Genomic DNA, 22,923 nt, shown 5'->3' on the forward strand with positions numbered 1-22,923 from the left:
AACCATGAAACGAGCATCAGGCTATTAGCCACTGGACTACTGAGAGGTCCAAGATATCATCCAGCACCTCCCACTCAAGGGGATGGAGATCCAATACAAGGGCTGATAAAGTGCTCCACTCTTTAAGATTTGAGGGCTACCTTGAGGTCACTAGAGATTTATACACTAATCCCTTATGGGAAGCCCTACAAATATCAGACCCAGCAGAGGCAGCTGGCTTACCCTTACTCCCAGGCAGACGGACAGATTAGCCATAGTGGAAAAGGCCACAGTACCAGAGGAGACCTCTTCTGCCTCCTCTGTCCCATATGCCACCCAGTTAGCCGATTTGATGGAAGTGTCAGGAGCCACATCAGAGCTAATCAGGAGCCATCTTGCCTTGATCCACAGGTCCAGTTGGTCCAATATCACCTTGGGCGAATGCGTGCTGATATAGTTACCCCTGGCTATCCCATCTACTTCGACAGCCTACCTTTCTCAACCCCCTTCCCATTCCCTTTTCAGGGGCCCTTTTCATGAGAGCCTGTTACAAAAAGTGGCCTTGTTGCTTCATCTAGGAGCTGTAGAAGAGTTTCCAGAATAATACGGGGGAAAAGACTTCTGTTTGCAGTACTGCTTTATCCCAAAGAAAGGTGATTTTTGTCCTATCCTAGACCTGAGACAAATATATAGGCTGCCTCAGATCCAGGATGGTGACTCTTGCCTCTATCGTTCTATCTCTTCAAATTCAAGACTGCTTAAGGGCTCTCAACTTATAAGGTGCAACTTTCTGCATAGCCATCTATCTGGTCCACAGGCAGTGCCTGAAATTCACAGTGCAATCGGGTCATTGCTAGTACAAGATACTGCCATTCGGCCTTTCTACAGCATCGCATGTCTTCACGAAATGCCTGATGATGGTAGTGGTCCATCTTAGAAGACAAGACATTCACATCTATCACTTAGATGACTCTGTGATCAGAGACAGGTGACAGTGGGAGACAACAGTGAGTCTGGAATGTGCTATCACTTTGGCCAGAAGATCTTTAAGCACTTGTGACTGAACCTCCCCTATACAAGACAAAGGTGGTCCTAAGGCCTCATCCAAAACTGATTTCCCAGGTCTCAGATTTTCATCTGAACCAATTTACTATTTTACCAATCTGCTTCCTTATAGCCACACTGGCACTGAGAGAAAAGAAATTGTGTGCAGGACTTTTTGTTTTAATATATTGACAGGACTAAGCCATTTACACTGTTGCCCAATCTATTTCTGGCTCTGAGTCTTAAAGGTCAAGCTATTGCATCTCCTACTGAACAGCAAGTCTCACTCCACTAGAGCTCAAGTGATCTCTTCAGACATGTGCTAGTGTCCCAGATCTTCGAGGTGGAGTTACCCGCTGACCTTTGTCAAACTCTGTGTCTTGGACTTAGCTGCTAGGTCAGGTGCCAAGTTCAGGAGAGCAGTACTTCTGCTGGATTAGTCAAACGGTGAAACACCTCATTCCCAATGTTCGAGGGGATACCACCTGCCAGTCAGCTGCAGTGGGATCTACACTGACACATACTCAAAGAACCAGTTAGCATAGGGTGATCATTCTTTAAGATGTTGTCAGTGGGGATCTGTGACAGGGTGCTGGGCAAAGGGTTGCTGATTTAGCCCTCTGTCATGCCAGCTCCCATTTAGGGGAGTAAATTAGAGCTGGCTGGAGATAACCTGGCCCTAATTGGAGAAACAGAAACAGCTGCCACCTAATTATCCTGGGGTTGTATAAAAGCCTCAGGGGAAGGAAGCCAGGGGAAGAGCAGAAAGAAGGGGAAAAGGCAGGGAGTGGAAGCAGGGAGATAGCTCTTCCCTCCCTCCTCCTGTCTCCAAATGGTGAAGGGCCAACTGTACATGGTGAAACAGTGGTGGGAACAAGCATGTAAAGAAACTGCACCTGTGGTTACTAACCCCAGGGTCTCAGAGTGACTTTGTGGACCTAGCAGAGGCAGGAGCCAAGGGGGACCCTGCCATGCTCTGCTACAGGATCCCACAACACCCCCCACCCAATCCCTGTTGTTTGGAGTTCTCAGCTACCACGGGCTTTGAATTGCAAGGGAACTGAGGGAGGACATGGTTACTCCACCTTTTCTGTCCAAACACGAGGAAGCATGGGTGCATGCACAGCCCCAACAGACATGGGTATTCAAACAAAGAAATCCGAACTTGTGCACGTACATCACCAGTGAGAGTCACACTGACAACATCTTGAAGAACCACAGTTACTATAGTGCAAGTAACCATTCTATTTTTACTTAGAAGTACTGTATCTGAGAATGTTATTGAGTAATTTAATAGTTCCAAGTAGTTTCATAGTTTTATATTCAAGAGTTACATGATTAGGGAACATCTTGCTGGGTATTTATAATTCCTTTTTTTATTATTATTATAAATGCCCTTTCCTTTCATGAGCAGGAAAAAAAATTGCTTGTTGTATATATAACTGGAGATGGTTCACTCTAAAGTCTTCTGAGGCACACTTCATTGGAATGGGGCAGAATAAAGGCCATGATTTTTCTTCACTGTGCATATGCAATTGTGCACCAATTTGTACATGTATTTTTTGTTTGTAAAGTGGGTTACTGAACATGCAAATAATCAGTTACCTGTCTGACCGTTTGTATGTATAGTTCAGAAAGTCTGGTCCCAAGTGTCAATTTGAACAGTGTGATATGGCTTCAACATTGTGGTTTTGGCATTTTTGGAAGACCTTTACAGATCCAGAATATTGTAAGCAGATTTTAAATTTAACTATTTTAAATGTGGCTAGTTATCAGCTAAGTAATATCTATCAGGTTTAGTGTAGTTAACTTTTTGTAATCAGAGAAGTTTTCTGACACTGAATTCTGATACAGCGAAGCAGAATAAAGGATCCAGGTTTCAGTTTTTCAGTGTACAATGTGAACTTCTATTTATAAGGGTTAAAGTGAAGAGACTGCTATAAATTTGTTCCAAACTCTTTACAAACATAGCAGAAGGTGGTTAATATTTTCAGACAGATACAATTTTACTAGAGTACTTTTTTTTTTTTTTTAGCACCTTCTTCTGTTAGATTTGCCATGGAATAAAACACAAATATTGCATCTCAACAGTCAAAGTAGTTTGGATGTTGGCTAACGTTTTATAACTAGGAGTATGATTCAGCATTGGTACAACATACACACTTGTGCCTCGTTACTTTAGATGTCTCTTTATTTTCTTTTCTGTGATCTCATACCCGTGTTTATTGAATTTACAGGTGGCAGTATGCTGTATCTGTTTCTTTGTTATTCTTCCATTGAACCTTGTTGGTACAATTCTTGGCCGAAATCTGTCGGGCCAGCCCAACTTTCCTTGTCGTGTCAATGCTGTGCCTCGTCCGATACCGGAGAAAAAATGGTAAAGAGAAGTGCTTATACATTGTGTATTCACTCAAACATAAATGTGTTTAGAATTTTGAATGATCCCAATACCTCAAAAATAATTTTAGAGTAGCTTTTAAATTTATATTTAGTTCAAGGCGTGTGCAGGAAAAAGCTTCTCAGGAAGCTGATTTAAGTTTCTGCATTAAAGCATCTCTTTAAAGGGATTGGATGGATAAAGGTAAAAACTTTCAACTTGAGGTCACTAGTTTGTGGTACCATTCCCATTCCAGGTAGATAGGTTTCCCCAGAAATCAAAGTCCCCACCTCAGTTAGCACCTTTGACAGATTTAAGATCGAGCGGGCCCTGGAGACTGAACTAGCTTCACCCTTGGAGGTGGGTTTCTCCCAGTTAGGGCCGAGACACATTTGGAGGATGTTGTTGGGGGCAGCTTGCATTGCCACTACCTGTTTTTTGGGTAAGAGGAGTCTCTAGGCCATCAAGTTGATACTGTTCATGAACATTACTTTTTATGTTAATATAAAGGCATCTTTATTTCCAAAAAATAGACTTTTTTAGCTTGTAGCATGCATACCATGAATACAATCTCCTTGCCCTGTTAGTGTGTATCTAGTGAGGAGGAGAGAAGCTGTGGAAATAAAACTATCCTCAAAGGATGGATTTTATTGATTTTATTCCTCTCAGAAGAGTGGAGTAGTAAAAATGAAGGGGATGGTGGAATGTGTTACACCCACAATCTTCAGGAAATGCAGTGTCTTGAGTTAATGGTGTGTTGCTCAGTTGAGAAGGTGAGATTTGATTTATACTGCAGCCCAATCTTGGAGAGCTGATGGATTTTTCTGGATCAGGATGAGAAAAAGAAATAAGATACTTTTAATGAAGGTAAAATTGTGGGACCATCGACTTAGACAAGTCTCCCTATAAATAATGAAGGACGCAGCAAATTAAATCACTAAATTACCTCTCTAGTTAAATTCAGTATCAGTATGGGTAATATGAAGGGGTCACCTCTGGTTAAGTGACAGTAATATCTACAGATACTGAGTATTAATTTTATTCATAAGCTCGTGGCATAGAGTCATTATCGCAGTACAAAATTCCAAAAATTCTGAGCTAGATAACCATTTCTCTGTAAAATATTTTCCTCATAAGTATTGGTTACACAGATGCATGATCACTGTCTCTTGCAAGACTTTTGTGGAAGTTTGGGTTTAAACACATGAATTACATTGTTAAATATAGGTGTAGTAAATATATATTTCAATAAGGGTCTGTCAAATGATGAGTTTAGGCTATTAATGAGGAAAGTATTAGGATTAATCGCAGTTAACTCACGCAATTAACTCAAAAATTAATCGCGATTAAATATTATATCTATCTATCTATCTATCTATCTATCTATCTATGTCTGTAGATAAAAATAGGTTAAATAAATCCCTGTAATGCTTAGGTATGCTTAATCCTACTTCAGCATGGGGAAATGGACTAGAAGACCTCTCAGGGTCCCTTCCAGTCCAACATTTCTCAATTTCGATGATATACATACGGCACTCGTTACCCCAGTCTTGAAAACGAAGCACATTTTTGTGTGTAATAGTAATACTTGTGTATAGACATTGAGATGGTGCTACACAATGAATGAAGCCTTACAATGCCCCTGTGAAGAAGGTATTCTCATATTAGGGATGGAGAAAGGCACACAATCTGTGATTTGCCTATGGCTACCAGACTTATCTGTGGCAGAGATGGAAATAAAATTAGATTGTCTGTCTGATTCTTATTCTTGTGCCTTAACCACAATACCATCTTGTATTATTAAAAGTGTCCCTATAACTGACTTGCTCAAATATATAGATAACTTACACTGATAGCACTTAGAGCGACAAGGTGGATGAGGTAATACCTTTTATTGGACCAACTTCTGTTGGAAAGAGACCAGCTTTAGAGCCACACAGAACTCCTCTTCAAGTCTGTGAAAGGTACTCTGGCCTTGTCTACACTGCCACTTAACAGGACTGAAACTTTCTTTCTCAGTGCTTTAACACTGGTAGTGGAGATGCCCTCTGAGGGAGCCTTACAGCTAAATGCAAGGTGGAACAGACTGTTTAGCATAAGTAGTTAGCATATATTGTAAGGGATCATTCAAGGTAGAGTGGCCTGTTAACACCTGCTGTTATAGGACAAAAAGAGGTGTTAATGGGCACTCTACTTTGAATGGTCCCTTAGAACAGCATTTCTCAAATGTGGAGTGGATTTTTCTGCACTAGGACAGTCTCATGGGGGAGAGGGGCAAAGCAGCGGCCCTTCCCTGCAGTGCACAGCTATTGCTCCTGACTGTCTTGGTATTTGCTGGCACCGCCAGCAGGGGATCAGTGCCCTGCACCACGCAGCCTCCTATGGGCTCCCGGGCAGTGCCTCTGCAGATATGTGGAGCCAGTGTGTGAACTCAGCAGGCTTCAGGTTTCATCCCCTGGACCCTGGCTCTGGACTTCAGGCCAGGTGGCGGGGCTCAAGCTTGGGAAAAATGTCAGCGCAGCCACCAGCAAGGGCTGGTAGCTGTACTCTGAGGCCACCAAAAAAATTGTTCTGAGATCCCCTGCCTTAGAATATGTGCTATTTATGCTGAACAATCTTTTTCACCTTGCATTTAGCTGTGATGCTCTCTTCGAGTACTTTTCCCAGACCTGAAAGGTTTGTCTCACCAACAGAAGTTGATCCAATAAAAGATATTACCTCACCCACCTTGTCTCTCTAAAGTCCTAGGACCTACACATCTACAACTACACTGCATACAATTATGGTAGATAGCACTTTCCATTTCAGAATTATTTTTACATACATTACATCACAGGGATTTTGTGGGGCTTTGTTACATAGGTAAGTATTATGGGTAAGTTTTTTAAAAACAGGAGGCTGTAGTCAGGCTCCTAAATAAGAGGTCATATGCTCAAAAGCAGTGAGGTCCCATTGACTTCATTTGGAGCTGCTGGGGTGCTTTGTCCTCTTAGGGCCTGACCCAAAGCCCAGCTTAAGTGAATAGCGTTCAGCACGTAGACTTCCCATCAGGCATGGAGACTGACATGAGTCTCTCACATGTTTTAAAAATCTAAGATTATTTTCTTTTTAAATACGGTGGGTCTAGAGAGACTGATGCCGAGAATTTATCCGAATGGATGCCTTTAATATGACTTTTTTGGGTTTTATTAAGTGTTCCACTATTTGTCATGGATATCTTTATTAATGAAATATAAAACTGTAAATTGATCTAATATCAACATTGATTGCTATTTCTGTTATTTTGCAGGTTCATGGAACCAGCTGTTATTGTTTGCCTAGGTGGAATCCTCCCTTTTGGATCAATTTTCATTGAAATGTGAGGGGTTTTTTTGCATGAAATTGTTAGCTATTGCTAGTAAATATATTATGCCCGATCAGTTGAAACTGCTAAAAAGGTGTAATTACAATATAATAAAGTTGCCTATTTCATTCAATTCTACTTAGGTATTTTATTTTCACTTCATTCTGGGCTTACAAGATCTACTATGTTTATGGCTTCATGATGTTGGTGCTGGTTATCCTCTGCATTGTGACAGTCTGTGTGACCATTGTATGTACGTACTTCCTGCTAAATGCAGAGGATTATAGGTGGTAAGTACCATTTTTGTTCATAAATATCCTAATAGTGTACTATCTCAGAATCAGAATACAGATTTGCAAGAGACTTTCCCTATTGAAATAAAGTTTCTCTAAACACAAGTGGATTTTTTAAAAATCACCCTGTATCAAGCAATGGTTGACATTAGAGTATGAATTGTTTGCAGTGTTGTTGTAGCCATGTTGGTCCCAGGATAACAGAGAAAAGGTGGGTGAGGTAAGTTCATTTGTAGTAAGAGCATGTTGATTACACCCTCAAACTGTGTAGTGTAAAAAATATACATAAAACAGAAGCTAATGAGTATTTGATATTACTGACAAATATTTTCCTGGAAGCATGCTTTTCACATGAAGCACAACATGTTTAGACAAGTAGATTTTTTTTTTCTGCTTCAGATTTCTCCTGTACCATATGTTTTGTTGGGGAAACTTATTTTGTTTGGTCCATATCTGGTGGTGTGACAGACTTGTATGTGTTTTTCAGGCAATGGACGAGCTTTCTTTCTGCTGCATCAACTGCAATCTATGTTTACATGTATTCCTTTTACTACTACTTTTTCAAAACAAAGTAAGTGGTGGCTGTATCTTGTACTTCATAGGTCAGCATTTAGTAAATCAAACATTTGACCTAAAGAATTAAAAATAAGCTTACTTTAGAGTAACTGGTATATTGAGAAACTACAAAAAAAATGACCTAAGGACATAAGGGCAGCCATACTGCATCAGACCAAAGGTCTATCTAGCCCAGTTTCCTATCTTCCAACAGTGGCCAATGCCGAATGAACAGAACAGATAATCATCAAGTGATCCATTCTGTCGCCCATTCCCAGCTTCTGGCAAACAGAGGCTAGGCACACCATCCATGCCCATCCTGGCTCATAGCCATTGATGGACCTATCCTCCATGAATTTATCTAGTTCTTTTTTGAACCCTGTTATAGTCTTGGCCTTCACAACATCCTCTGGTAAAGAGTTCCATAGGTTGACTGTGCGTTGTATGAATAAATACTTCCTTTTTGTTTGTTTTAAACCTGCTGCCTATTAATTTCATTTAGTGACCCCTAGTTCTTGTATTATGAGGAGGAGTAAATAACACTTCGTTATTTACTTTCTCCATACCAGTCATGATTTTATAGACCTCTATCATATCCCCCCTTTGGGACTTTTCAGCTTGGAATAGAGATGACAATCTTATTAATCTCTCATACGGAAGCCATTCCATACCCCTAATAATTCATGTTGCCCTTTTCTGAACCTATACCTGTGGTATAAATTACTATCTCTTTTTTTTTTTTTTTTTTTCTTTTTCTTTTTTCAGAATGTATGGCTTGTTTCAAACATCATTTTACTTTGGTTATATGGCGGTATTTAGCACAGCCTTGGGGATAATGTGTGGTAAGTTCAGAATATACTCAAATCTGCTATGTGTATATCATAAATTCACAGCTGTCTCTATTTTCAAAATGCCTTCTGTATGTATCATTAAAGAAAACATACTATCCTTGAAAATAACCTTCCAATTTCTGGCTTATATGCTTGGTTTTTCATTTTATACCAGCCTAGTAGAACCAGGTTTGTGTGAACTGTTTTTTTCAAAAGTGAAGATATATCTCCTATGTGCTATGCAGAAAACAAAAGACATCACTCTGCAGGGCTGAAAGAATAAAATAATAATATAATCAGAGGTTGAATTTCCAACACACCTGAGCTTTGCACAATGAATTCAATATTAACTAGAGTCCTTTATCTTTTCAGTGTGAGATTATTTCTTTAGCACCTGGAGGGAGAGCTAGATTTCCAGGCATCCATTTAAACTGTGCCCTGAAACGCTCAACTCTTTTTATTTTTGAAATTTGAAAATGGAAGCCCTTAGTTCAGGAGTGGTCAATTGAACAAATACTTCTCATTCTATTCACTGCTGACATACTCTCCCAGTACTAGGCTGAGGACATGGGCAACAAGGATTTTCGGCGCAGACACTGAGTAAGGAAGATTCTGCCTTGAATTGCCACCCAGCAGTGAAATGCATGAGCCTTATGCTGTAATGCAAAGGTTATAAAAGGGATATGGCTCCTGACCACCTCCTTCCCCCCCCCCCCCCCCCCCACTTGACTGCTTCAAGTGCTTGTAGCAGTCTGGCTCACACGGGACCTAAACTCTTCTGTAGTTTTGGGGGTTTTAGGGTAGTTAGGTAAGTCATTAATCTATACTATTCCAAAGTGTAAAAAACTTTAATCACAAGGCTGTAGCATGCAACAGATCAGGATTAAATCACTGTGATGCAGCAAGGAGACAGTGCTAGTAGCTGGTCACTACTATTTGCCATGAGGAAGTACATTACCCAGGTTATCTGTTTGGCCTAGGCCATCATTTCCAGCCATGGCTCTTGCAGACAGAAAGGAGGACTAGAGCTAACCATGATAGAGGAGTCTTCACCCTTCCCAGGAATTGTAGTCCAAGACCCAAACAGTTCTGGGGCAATAGGTACAATAGGGCACTTCACTTGACAGGAGGTAAACTGAATGGTGCTTAACTGACTTTCTGGTAAGAGAGAGCCGCACAGCAACAGCCCCAAATCCATTGGTGCCAGTAAGCCTTTGATATGTTCTCTGGGGTTAAGAAACTTATGTCAGTTCCTCCGCACCAGAGGTTCACTCTTTCTGAAGCCGTAAGCTGTGATCTCAGCACTGGATAAACTAAAGTTCCATCTAAGGCTTTAAAACAAAAAAACAAAAACCATTCTTCACACCCAAAAATCATGTCGGTAGAAGGAAAGGTGCATTAGGGTCCATGGTCCATCATTTGTCAGTGTCTCTGACACAGAGATATTTTCTAGAAAATCCCTCAGCAGTACCATCTAAAGAAGCAGCTGTGAGCCTTGGCTCTGGTGCTGACATTGCCCCTGTGCTGAGTCCATTCTCTCCACCACCCCAGGACAGGACTGTGGTCCAAATGGGGCTGCTCGTCTTGCATCAAGAGGGATGGTTTCCTCCACTCTCATCTTTTTAGCAGGCTCAAGTATCCAGTGAAGGACTCATGGATGGTCTCAGCACCATCTGGGATGGCGCAGAGTGCTCATTCTAGTAACCAGGGGTCTCTTGGGAGTGGAGAGAATGCAGAAGAGACCTGTGTTTTTCTGGAAAGGAGCGAGGAAGCAAATGATACAAATATTTACAAATGAGCAAAGAACACAGTGCTCTTTCATGCATTTGGTTTCATTGCCTGTTAGATGCTGTTTGAGCAGACCTTTGGATAAGAGTGTAGTAAATTGTATGGAAGTTCACTTGGTGAATTTAGTATATTCACCTGTTGGCTTTTTTGGTTCTTTCCCTCATATGTTTTTGAAAGTGCAAATTGGTTCTTTCCCATTTTTGCACAATATGACTGGCTTTATTCATGCAAGCCTAGAGTCTTATTTTACAACTCCCTACACGTGCAAATATTCCTTTGCTCCTAGTGGAGTACTTGCATACGGGTTACCGATGTCCATAAGGATTTGTGGGCTCAAGGCACTAATAGATTCAATATCCACCACTTATGTTTCATGCATATTTTTTCTTCTCTTTAGAAGAGCCAAGAAGGTAATTTCATGACATTTACAAGGAAAAAGAAATGTGGGCTACTCTAAATTAAGTGCTTTTCTGACTGAAATCTCATCTTTCCTCTTGAAGTCTTTGGCATATTACAAGGTTCCCCCACTGTTCTGGCAGTCTCTCAGCTATTTTTTTCTTTAGTAGGCTTTTATATACCTTTCAGCTCTAATCTTTTTTTTTTTATTTTATTTTTTTTTAAGTGTTCAGCCTGGTACTGATTAAAATGTCTAATGTCAGGAACCGAGTGTGTCCATCAGTTTTTATAATTAAAATGTTTTAAAAGAAAATGGAAAGGGAAAATCTTTGTATGCTTTCTTGTTACCGTGAAAAAGTATTTGAAACAGTATTAAGGAGATATCTAGATTTTTACTACCCAAATATTTCTTCAAAACCAGACAACAATCCATTTTGTGCTTTAAATTCATATCCAGCACGGCTAACAAAGTGTGTTAGAAAAATGTGCACCGTGCATGCTTTTTACTGCTGATCTATTATGAAACAATGCATGGAGGGAACGATGCTCATGCACATGGCTATCTGCAGGATCATGCAATTGGCTGCTGTTGGAATCGATTAACATGAACTTGCCTGCTTTGGAGTCCCTGCACATTTAGGTCACCTATCCCGATCATAAATCTCCCGACCATATTTAGCTAACTCAAATTTCACACACTGTGAGGTACTTTGATCACTGGAGAACACTGCTTCCTACAGAGCATGAGTGCTTTGAAAATGGCAGTGGGGAGCTCCCTAGAACTTCCAGACCTTCGATCTTAATGCAGGAGACAGATAAAACTTTAAAAATCCCCATCTCTTTAAATAGCATAGGGAGGAGCTCATCTGATCTGGGTAGCCATTCTTCATGCCCTCATGGCTTACTAACTTCATATTGTCCATGCTTAATTCAGTTGCATATATGGTGCACTTGACAATGGCACATTCGGATAAATATTTAAATTGTTTACTCCCTTACTTGGAGTTTCTTAACTCCTGTGTATACAAAATCACAACTCTGATTTGCATTAGTTGTTTTGTGGTATTAGGAACACAAAATCATAGAAGATTAGGGTTGGAAGAGACCTCAGGAGGCCATCTAGTCCAACCCCCTTCTCAAAGCAACAGTAGGAAACTGTTTCTTTTATGATTCACGTGTTCCTGACTGTTTGGATCCTTTGAGTTTTGCTTTACATGCTTATGAAAGTTTATGGTTCTGATGAGATGGACTGTTTACAATTACTCCATTAAACAAGTATTTTCTCACAGATATCCTGTTAGCCAAGTCTCTTGAAAACCCCCCTAGCCAAAATATCATTAGCTTGCTTGGTGCTGATGGCCTGATCTAACTCAGCTGCATCTGGCATATCTTTTGGTTTCACAATCACAGCTTGCTACTTGAGGCTAATGGGAGGACTCGCTCAGTAGCCTGGAAGATCCAAAGGACTCCTCAGTCCTCATGAGTTTATAGGAAGTCTGAAAAGGGCCCGAAGATTTTTCTGCACTTTGAAACATCCCACCCTGCCAGTAGCTTGGTTGTGCCTGTTCATTCATTCCTTAACTGGCTGTTGAAGGATATGTATCAGGAATTTCAAAAGGGCTGAGCACAATTACTTTGCACCAAAGAATATTACAACTTACTTCCTCCCACTTTCCACTCTCCCCCCTCCCCCCACCTCCCTGAAAGCTTATTGGTAGAGATGGCTGTGCATGTGAGTAAGAGCTCTGGTTCAGCTCTTCTGGATCATAATTCTAAGCACGAAGATGCTCTTTGGATCTCTCTGCCACTGCCACCGTGATGCTGGAGTCACCCTAGTTCATACTGAAATACCTAAATTCTTAGCTTGTGCCCATGAGCTAAAAGGGGTATATAAATGTCACATCTCAGACCAAAGCCTGTCTTCTCCTTTGGAGAGTCTTACGATATGTCTGCCTTTGAGCTGGGAGGTGTGATTCCCAGGTTGTGTAGACATGCCATGCTAATTGTGCTTGAGCTGGCACTCAGACTACAGCAGTGATGGACACCTTTCTTCCCTATTCCTTGGAGAAAGGCTTCCATATGTACCTTTTATCCTCCCCCATCCAAAAGTTCTGACATAGCTCAGGAGAGACAAAAACTCAATCATCTTAAAAGCCCCATTTTGGTCAAGATGCATCTTATTCTTGATCCCTTTCAAAGTTGGCAGTATTTCAGGTTTAGTTTCCTTTATGTGGTACTCTTAATTAAGCTTAATCAACCAACATGACACTATTTTTTGGTTTACCTTAGTTTTATCCTGTGACCCATCATTGTAGTATCTGAGCACCTTCCACGTGAAGTGTCTAATGGAATTCATGGAGTCTCTGGTACTTCTCCCTTTTTGGGGTAGAAATTCTGCTTGGGTAGGGTTTTTGTTTTGATTTGATTTCTCCCTTTTTTGGTTTGGCTGGTAGAAGTGGGTGTCAGTGAGTGCAATTCTTATGGTAGAAAGGCTTTTTCAAAGTGGAAAGTTTTTGCAGCATTTCTCTAAAGATGTTCAGGCTCTGGAATCACCTGTTCTTCTCTGGAAGTTTTGTTCATATCTGGATTCCCTTGTCGAGTGCTTTGGACCCCTTTATCTCACATGCTTCATCCGGCTTTAATCTGTGTTGTTGCAGAGGAGCACCAGTGTGAGTTTTCCATGCATAATCTATTCTGGAAAGAACATCTTAATAAACTTGGGCTTTTATCTGCGGTTGTTACAGCCCTTAGTTTGTCCACCCAGCTTTTGGTTTCACTTCACACCATAGAGTGGGTCAGACTGACTGAGTAACTGCAGTTCTCTTGATTCTTACCGGGTTTGCACCTTTGGTGTCATGTTAGCTTATCCTCGCAGGTTGGCATCAGCAGTAACATTGTTTGTTCCTGTTTGGGAGGTATGCACTACAGTCATGTAGCATTCTCTACGCTACTGCTTACTCAGCCTTGCGTATCCATCTTAGATTCTAGGTTTGGCCTATTGGAGTTGCAGAACCTGCTTCTGGAATGAGTTCTTGTTCTCTTGCCACCTGAGTGTCTAGTTTTGTTAGGCCCTTTACTACTGCGATGTATTGTTCAATCCGAAACTGTTTCCACCCTCAAACACCTAATGTCCTATTCCTTTATTACTGCTGTGGTCCAAGCATACTCGCCTCATGACTCTTACTAATTTGAAAACTGCAGGTTGCAATTTCCTTTTAACAACTTATTGCTATTCATTTCTACCTCATGGTGAGAAAAAGAACATTCACTTTCAGAAAGTATGTAACTTATAATAAAACCCACCTTCCCCAGAGATTTGGGAATGTTTTGCTTTCTACCGTTTGCTTGGAGAAAAGGACCTGGTTATTAGAAGCAGTAGGGGGGGCACTGCTATATTATCAGGGTAAAGGAGCATAGTCTTCTGGGGAGATGGTTTAACGGATTTAGATCTTTAGAGCTATGGGAGTTCTTGCCATTATTCACTGGGAGCAGGGATAATTGTATACAGTTTGAGAGCAAGTATTCTCAGGTAAGTAATTGTCTTTTTTCAGAATGAATGGTTTAAATGACTCTAAGAACAGTGTTTTTGTTTTATGTTAATAGTTATTAGGTGATCTCCTCTAAAATCTACATTTTATTTTTTGTTTTGCAGGAGCTATTGGTTACATGGGAACAAGTGCCTTTGTTCGTAAAATCTACACTAATGTGAAAATTGACTAAGGAAATAAGAAAACTGAACTATGGATCAGTTACTGTTTTCAATGGGGGATGAACTTGCACAACAAAAAGCGCAAGAAGAGAGTTGGGTTTTAACACTGGGCCTCGCATGGGTCTCCATTTTGTGGATGGCTTAAAGTAACATCTATTTTCATTGATCCTAGATTCTTACTGACTGCTTTCTCCAACTGTTCACAGCAAATGCTTGGATTATATGCAGTAGGCATTACTACAGTACATGGCTAATCTTCCCAAAAAAACCTAGCTCATTAAAGATGAATAGGCTAGCTCTCTTCAGTGAAGAGGACAAACAGTTTATTTCAAGAATTTGTTCCATTCAGTAAAAAGAGGGAAACTTGGCTGCTAAAACTGCTTGATTAGTAGTCTTCCTGGTACTTAACATTTCTAAATTATCTAAAAATGCTGTTCCAGAAAGATTACTTTTCTGGTTTTCACTGCCATTGTCAGGATAGAAGTATGTTTTGCATTTTGACTCTGGGTGCTTCTTTTGGTTCATTTGCAGTATCAACTATCCCTACACCCATTTGTCTAAAAAATAATTTTAAAACTATATTAAACTCACCTGCATGTAATATATCAGCGATCATTCTAGTTGGACCAACTTCCCATTTATTTATCTTTAAAGTAATATCCAGCTAAATCTTAAAACCATCCAAAGAAGATACAGTCTGAAAACAGTGCAATTTACTGTACAGTTAGAAAGCAAAATGTTAAATGAAGAGGATGCTGTTTGTTTTTATTAAAAGTTTTGAGGTCTAGATTAAAACAAAACCAACGTTTTAACTGAATGTCTAAAGTGATTCTCCTTTTTTTTCAAAGTTAGTCTTTTTTTTGGTTTGGGTTTGAATGAAGGCTTTCCTTAAGACATTATAAAGTGGTAATAAGTGTATATAACATTAAATAATGTAACTTAGGTGTAGATCCCAAATGTATTTGGATGTACAGATTTACTACAGAGTACTTTTTTCTGATGATTCGGTGTACAAATGTGTGAATTTGGGTGGCTTTTTACATCTTGCCTGCCATTGCATGAAACGTTGGGGTTTCCTCACAATGTGTGTATGTCCTACTTTCTGGTCTGTTTCCTTTCTGAAGCTCTTACAGGAGTTAAATTTGTAATTTAGAACATTTTAATTTTTGTTTAATCCTATCTGGACACTTGTGTAACATCTAAAGCACAGTTGCTTTAGAGTGTTCAGAAAACTAAAATAAACTTTTCAGACAAAAATGTTCTGATTGTGAAAATAGATGAATTTGCAGTTGAAAATGTCTGTCTGTTTAAAAAGGCAAGGCTATTGAATGCCACTTTCTGTATCCAGTATTACTGTGCTTTTCAAATATCGAAAACCCACGCTTCAAAGTCTTAGAAAGTTTGCCTACATCCGGGCTATACAGTACAGTTCCAAAGATGGCCAGCTGAGAAAGATCCTTCTTGACTGAAATGTTTATGGGAAAATCTGTTGATCCAATTAGTATACTGGGGAGAAGAAATGAGAGGAGCACCAATATAAACGGGCAAATAAAGGTTAAGATTTTCTAAGACAAATGAGTGTTAATTGTGTAGTATACTTGGCTAGAAGGATTCTTCATTTGTTTCCATGAGAGATTTAAAAGCCAGTCAGCTTGGGATTTTGGCACATGCCGTATAGGGATGGCTTTCATAAGACAGTCTGTTTGGAACATAACATCTGCCCCAGAAAATGCAACTTGTTGAATTAAAAAGAAAAAGGACAGTGACCCCATGCAGTGGTGTTTGTATTAATTATCCCTAAATTGTGCATTTATAAAACATACCATTATTGAGCTGAGGGACGAAATACCATTCCACCCTTGAAGAGGGGAGAACAGAACTCATAGGAAGTATTTATTACAAGGTAGGTTTCTAGAAAATTGTGCATCCTGTGTATATTTTATGTAAAGTATGTGAGCTTTAAATGACTGGAACAAGATAATTCCACTGAGTAGGGAGAATGCAACCAAATCCAGAGATGCGAAAGAGGTTATATTCTCTGTTGAAATGTTACCCGTATAGATCCATAAAAATCTCTATACACACACACACACTGATTTTCTTGGCCAGTGTTAACTGATCTTTGCAGGAACAGAGAAGTGGCATTTAAAGTAAGTGTATAGTTGGTTGCAGCTATATTTTGCTGTTTGACATAAGATAGTTCTAGTTTAAAAGCACATAGACTGACTGAAGGGAGCATAAACTTGGTCAGCAATTATTTTGCCTTAATAAAATGACTGTTTCACAAAATGTAGACTTTAAACAAAAATGTTTTTTGTACTTGTTCCCTCTAGTGACTTTCCTAGCCCTCTTCTGTTGAATGTTCTTCTAAATGTAAAGTGAAAATCAATTATCAAACACAATAAATACATTAAGTGCCCCTCTGAGGTACAAGATTTGGAAAGGGATTGTTAATAATGGGTCTGTATCGCTGTATTTAGGGTACTGGGATATGATTAGTCTATCAGAAATGTCATAAATCATTTTTGAATTTCATTTAATTGGTTGTCTTGTAGTTGGATATATATTTTTTAATGCTACAGAATTGCATGCTGCATATTTCCTTTCTCCATCCTCTGGCATTATTAGCTTCAGAAAATCCAGACAGCACACTGTACTTTTTAAAGTGACATTGAAAAGATACAAGCCATGATTTCATTTCTGAAGGTATGTTCCTCTGGAGAAATGCTCTACGTTTTAAATAATTGACATTTTTACACTTCTATCCTAGTGCAGGAATAGGTGTTTTCTGCTTTTGAAGGATTGTGAAGTGTGACTGCTTTATTTTGAACTGCTTGTCCTTGTCATGGTTGCTGTTTGAGCAGAGCTTAGTTATTAGCTCAAAGTACTGTGGATACCACTTGAACCATCTCAGGTAATAGGATGCGGAAGCTCTTGGCTTAGGCAACATAGCCCTTCCTCTGTTGTGGATGAAATAAAGATCTTACGCCTAATACTTCTACCATGGCCTCTTGTCAGTTCTTGAATTGGCTTTAAAGCCATCTGTTAGGAACTCTTCAGTTTGGCTCTTCCTATTTTGGTACAGATTACTTTTGTTGAATTTACTAAATGGTGATGCATAGCAATAGCCCATCTCAGCCAAATGTGTTGGATAAATTCAACTGTGAATGTTTTGCATTTAGAAAGGAATGTGAATAGAATGCAGCTGTAGTACTTAGTACAGGAAAAAGGAGAATGCTACGTTAGAGATTTAAGTTGTTTATTTTGTAGTCATTTTTATTGGACTTTTGACATCTGGTTGCATAGGAGTAGCAGTGTAACTTAAAATGCAGTTATAGTTGCAAAAGTGACTAGATAAAATTGATCATGCCTGACTTAAAGCTCGCTGTCTCTGTTCAGAGGGATCTACTCATTTAGTGGCAAATTTAGATTTTACTATTGTCAGCACTGCAGAGGCAACAGTAATGAATTGGAATTTATTCTGGTTCTCTCAACAGTAAGTTCCAGTCGCACGACCCATTCAGTTACATGTATGCAGTCCTACTGAAGGACGTGGAACTAAGGACAGAATTTGGTCTTCTGAAACTTAGTGGTAATGATGTATAAACTAAAAAGAACCCAGCCTGACTTTTAGATCTTAGGACTACAGCTGGAGGCAACTCTTGTAAATTGAGTGTGTTTGAGCTAGACTCAAGTCTACACGCTGAAATTTCTTAAATTCTTATAAGCGTTGTCTCTGGTCCAGTGCTAGCACAGGTGGGACCTGTATAATAGTCAAGGATCTGATAGCTGGACCCCTTTTTATCATTGTTTTTGCTAAACCTGCTGCAGCGGGGCTCCCCCCATTACTATAATCACTTCAGCTGAATCGGAAAGGGCTCCCAAGTGAATCAGATTTCCCAATTTTTCCCAAACGTGGACAAGACTTGAGGCACAAATGTAATGCCGTTTGTCATTCTGTTAGACTAGAACTGGACTTGAGAATGCAAAACTCTGTGCTGATGCATTTCCATCCTTCAGGAGCAGCTCTTCAGTTCTTTCATCTTTCCCAACGTGGGAGTTCCAAAGTGTCTTTTTGGAATAGAAATGATTTCCTTCCAGAGAAAAACGCATGCAGTTAGAAAGCTAGGTAACTTTTTTCTCTGGGAGATGCATTTAAATCCTAGAATTAATGCTAACGTTTCGTTGTCATACGTTTGGGAGTTACCTAGGGCATGGGTTTTCAACCTGGGGGTGATAACCTGCTTTTTTTTCATGGCTAGGTAGAAATGATCCTGAAACTTTTCTGTTGCAACCTTGGGGTCATGGTATAGCAAAAGAAAACCAAATGGTCTAGACCAGTGGCTTTCAACCTGTGGTCCACGGACCCCTGGGAGTCCGCAGGCCATGTCTAAGATTTCCAGAGCGGTTTGCACCTCCATTCGAAATTTTTTAGGGGTCTGCAAATGAAAAAAGGTCGAAAACCACTGGTCTATACAATTGCAACTTTTGCAGTATCTTATAAAGTGACATTAGCGAGTTCTAATGCATGGAGAAAATCTAAATAATTTAGGGGGAGGACCAAAAAAAGGGTGTGCCCATTTGTTTGTTTTGGGAGAGGCTAGTCTGAATTAGCCTATGTTTGAAGACAAACCTGCTGACGGTGAACTCATGTTTAGGCTTTCTAAAGGTCTATTTTCGAGCCTTTTCCTTTTCATTCTCATCAGTATACTGATAAGAGTATAAGAATTGCAAAAGATTCTTACAGAGGAAAGGTTGATACAAAACACAAGGGGAAAATTGTTACTCACTGGTATATTCATCTTATAAGCACTTGTTGTCTGTGGAAACAGTAGCTTGCTAACCAGCAGTACTATCAAGGTAAGGCCATGTATTGGGTACTTGCTGAAGTTCTATGCGTTGTAACTTAATTTTTTTTAAATAATTAAATTTAACCCCCCAGATACTTTCTTTATATTCTAGACAGAAGATTCATAAGAGTATACAAGAGTTCATGTGAAATATTCAAAAAGCAACTTCTATCTGAGGCTCCTTTGCATGAGTACACATAACGTGCTGTGTTTTTATAATAGCAGATTAATACACAAGTAGAATATTGCTTACATTTTCCACCTTTTGTAGTACAGGTTAGAGCGTGTTCCTGTTGTGATGAACTAGTTTGTTCATTACAACATGGTACTATCACGTAAATTGATCATTTTGTTAAAAAGGTAGACAGTGTCCAAGAACAAGCTGAAGTGCTTTGCTGAATAGGGATGGTTTGCTGAATTGGACCCCAAAAGTAGAAGGGTGAACAAACTTGGAAAATTTTAAATATTTTTACAAAAATTCTTTTTACTAAAAAATGATTAAATGGAAGTTTGATCTGCACTGCAGGAATCTGTCACATTGAGGCCAATAAACTTAAAAAAAAATCCTTGTAATGGAGACGTTAGAAAGACCCCTTGTAGCCTTTTTAACTTCTTTCTGTGTAAGTGAGGAAACTTCACAGGTGAGGAAGTTATTCAAGGCGTACAAGTGAAAAGTTTTATAAATGGAGGCAATATACTTTATGCCACAAGCCAGTTTAGCCAACAGTTGATAAATGTTAGGATACTGAAGACTTACATCCTTTGAATTGGAGAATTTCTCAAATCTTATTTGTATTTCAGCCCATAAACCTAACAAACAAATTTGCTCTGATCAAGTAGGGATGCTTTTTACAGCAGTAGGTCTTGTTGCAAAAAGGCTGGCTAATGAAACAATAGATTTCCTTCTAGCAGAAGGATTTGAAGATGTACAGTGGCCAAGTTTTGGTAGAGCTTTGTAGAAGGTTGTTCTGAAAGTCCAGAGTGGTAATTGATCTTCTACCTGGTATGCAGAGGTGTCTACATCTAAAGTCACTTATTGCTGAGAATAATTCCAAGCATTAGGATCAGAGAATATCAGGAAATATTTAATTTCCTTAAAGGGAAGTTATTGTTTGCAGTCTGTTGTACTTCCATTTTCTCAAGTTATTTCTTTTATCTGTAAATTTCCACTGCCTGTAATGTACCAAGGCAATAGAATCATAGTCTTAAAAAGGACCGCAAGGTTCAACAATAGATAAAGCATGGCTTCTGTTGGCCTAGTTAGTAGAAGGGAAGGCTCGCTTTTTGGGTCATCTGATGGTTTTGCTGCTTAGGAATCACAAGCATCTTGGTTTAACTATATCACTTTAATTTGCTAGGAAAGTGGTGTATCGTATCCGTTGCTGCAAACTGCTATCCTAGTGTGTGCTGTAGCAATGTGCCCTCACATGTAGTGCAACAATGGAATGGAAACTCTGTGTTTCCCTCTTGTGTCTGGCCAGCAGTTGGCAGGTGAACTAATTAGCATTGTTCCTGCTTTATTTGGAGGTCTAATCAAAAGGAGGTTTAATGCTTTTACCAGAGCAGGAACACCTTCAAGCCTAAGAACTGGAGAAAATCCTATGTCAAATAACTCTGCTTTCTAATACAATCATTCAGTGTTACGGGGATGCAGTTAGGAACCTTAAATTCAGTATTTACACTCTGTAAAAGCTTTTTAAACAGTTGTAATTAGAACCTTTTTTCATTAGCTGAAAACAGTTTGTAGTTGAGCTTTAGTTTCTCTTTGCCTTGCTCCCAAGAAGTGTTTGCAATTGCAACCCAAAACACGGCAGCATTGTCTGAAAATCTGAAACTGGCCAGTTAAGCTTCCTTGTCTAAACCACACAAAGTGCAATAAACCAAAAACTGTATCAGTGGTCAAAGTAAGACTAAAAATAGGTTTAAAATGTTTTAAAGCTAAGAATGTCTTAATCTTGAAAGTTAGATAAAGGTTTAGCATGTTCTGTGGTCAGTGATATTATAGCAGACTGTGCCACTGCGGTTGAAGTTAAAAGTTTTAGATAATCATGTATACTCAAACTCATGATAAAACATGGACAAGGAGTGCATTCTGTGTAATTAAGAAGGATCTACTCCTTTGGGTTGCAGCCAGCTTCCTTTTGCTAATTCATTAAATCAAAAACACTTTTGTGAATCGTCAAAGTAGTAACAAATTCAGGTAGTATATGCCACCAGGCTCTTCAGCAATGGACAACTCAGGGTGGATGTTAGAATGCAACTCTTCTTGCCTGATGGTAGAGGTTTAGAGGGGTGCTGTTAATTTCCAGTGTGTCACTTCTCTTCTGTACTTTTTTTGTGGCAGGAGAGACAATCTTCTTTGGAAAGACCAACGGACACATTCACAGAATTCCAAACACCAGAGGAATCTTGCCAAAGTTGGCCTGTATGGTTTTGCTTAACCCTATTGCAGTTGGCATCACTGGAAGCAATAGACTAGCCCAGTGGTTCCCAAACTTTATTGGTTCACAAACCACTTTCTTAAATGGTTGTGAAGTGAATTGATGGCGCATCAAGCTCTCATACCACAATTTGGGGACTTCTGGTTTAGCCCATCTGGCTCTTTCCTTTGTGAGAGAGGTCCTTTGTTTCTACCTGGGGCCCTTGTTCTGAGTAAAATACAAGTTTTAAGAAATATTGCAGGAAGTTGCTTTATTTTCCCAAGATTCAAGGACTGAGCGATGGAGGGAAGTATTGTTTGATGTTTCTTTGGGACGGGGGAAATGGAATGACTTCTAAAATACTTTGCATTTACATAAAATCTTAAATTCAGTGATCTCAAAGCACTCTGCAAACTACAACCTACTTCCCAAAGTGTTGTTGAGGCTGTTTCATTTTTTTGAGTAATAGGGATAGATCACTCAAATGTCTCCTAAGTTTTAATGTATAAATGGGTCTGGTTGCAAATGGAATAAATTCTTTTTTTCTGCTACCAAAAGCTCAAGTATTGCACTGAAGAACAAATGTATTGGCTCATTTACCGATTTAGTACACAGAAAGAAACATTGGGATAATAAACCTATAGAAATTTTCAGATAACTATTAACCACATAAAAATATTATGGCATGATTAAAATTTGTTATAGAAGTAAAAAGTAGTATCGAGTGAGAGACAACAGGGATCAATAATGGAATCCAATTTAATTTCATTAACAACCTAGAGCTGTAACTTAGAGTGTAATGGTTTAATGAGATAACGTGATTTTAGTCAATTAGGTAATAAAGTGCCATCGCTGGTAAAATGTGGGTCTGGCTAGAGAATCTTGCCTGTATGCTCGGGGTTCTACTGATCGCCATATTTGGGGTCGGGAAGGAATTTTCCTCCAGGGTAGATTGGCAGAGGCCCTGGAGGTTTTTCGCCTTCCTCCGCAGCATTGGGCAGGGGTCGCAAGCTGGAGGATTCTCTGCGACTTGAAGTCTTTAAATCACGATCTGGAGACTTCAACAGCTGAGTTAAGGGAAAGTGGGTGGGTCAGCTTTTGTGGCCTGCATAATGCGGGAGGTCAGACTAGATGACCATAATGGTCCCTTCTGACCTTTAAGTCTATGAGTAATCAAGTCCTGCTGAAAAGCCCAAACCAAAGAATAGGCAAACACAAAGGAAGTGGGAACCAACCCAAGTAGTGACCAAGAGAGATGAGAACAATAGACTGCAACAATGAATCATAGAATATTAGGGTTGGAAGAGACCTCAGGAGGTCATCTAGTCCAATCCCCTGC

General features: G+C 39.5%; 1 protein-coding gene across 1 annotated transcript in view; it reads left to right on the top strand.

The window, feature by feature from the left end:
• Positions 1 to 15,131, top strand: part of TM9SF3 (transmembrane 9 superfamily member 3) — an 85,893-nt gene extending 70,762 nt beyond the window's left edge. The window contains exons 10-15 of the mRNA XM_024218760.3: positions 3,261 to 3,400; positions 6,690 to 6,758; positions 6,887 to 7,033; positions 7,524 to 7,607; positions 8,357 to 8,433; positions 14,258 to 15,131. Coding sequence (XP_024074528.1) covers positions 3,261 to 3,400; positions 6,690 to 6,758; positions 6,887 to 7,033; positions 7,524 to 7,607; positions 8,357 to 8,433; positions 14,258 to 14,325 — 585 coding nt within the window. The 3' untranslated portion in view covers positions 14,326 to 15,131. The remainder of the gene's footprint in view (positions 1 to 3,260; positions 3,401 to 6,689; positions 6,759 to 6,886; positions 7,034 to 7,523; positions 7,608 to 8,356; positions 8,434 to 14,257) is intronic.
• The last annotated feature ends 7,792 nt before the right edge of the window (positions 15,132 to 22,923 follow it).

This window comes from Terrapene carolina, unplaced genomic scaffold, assembly GCF_002925995.2.
Source record: "Terrapene carolina triunguis isolate 2854851 unplaced genomic scaffold, T_m_triunguis-2.0 Scaffold310, whole genome shotgun sequence".
Taxonomy (NCBI): domain Eukaryota; kingdom Metazoa; phylum Chordata; order Testudines; family Emydidae; genus Terrapene; species Terrapene triunguis.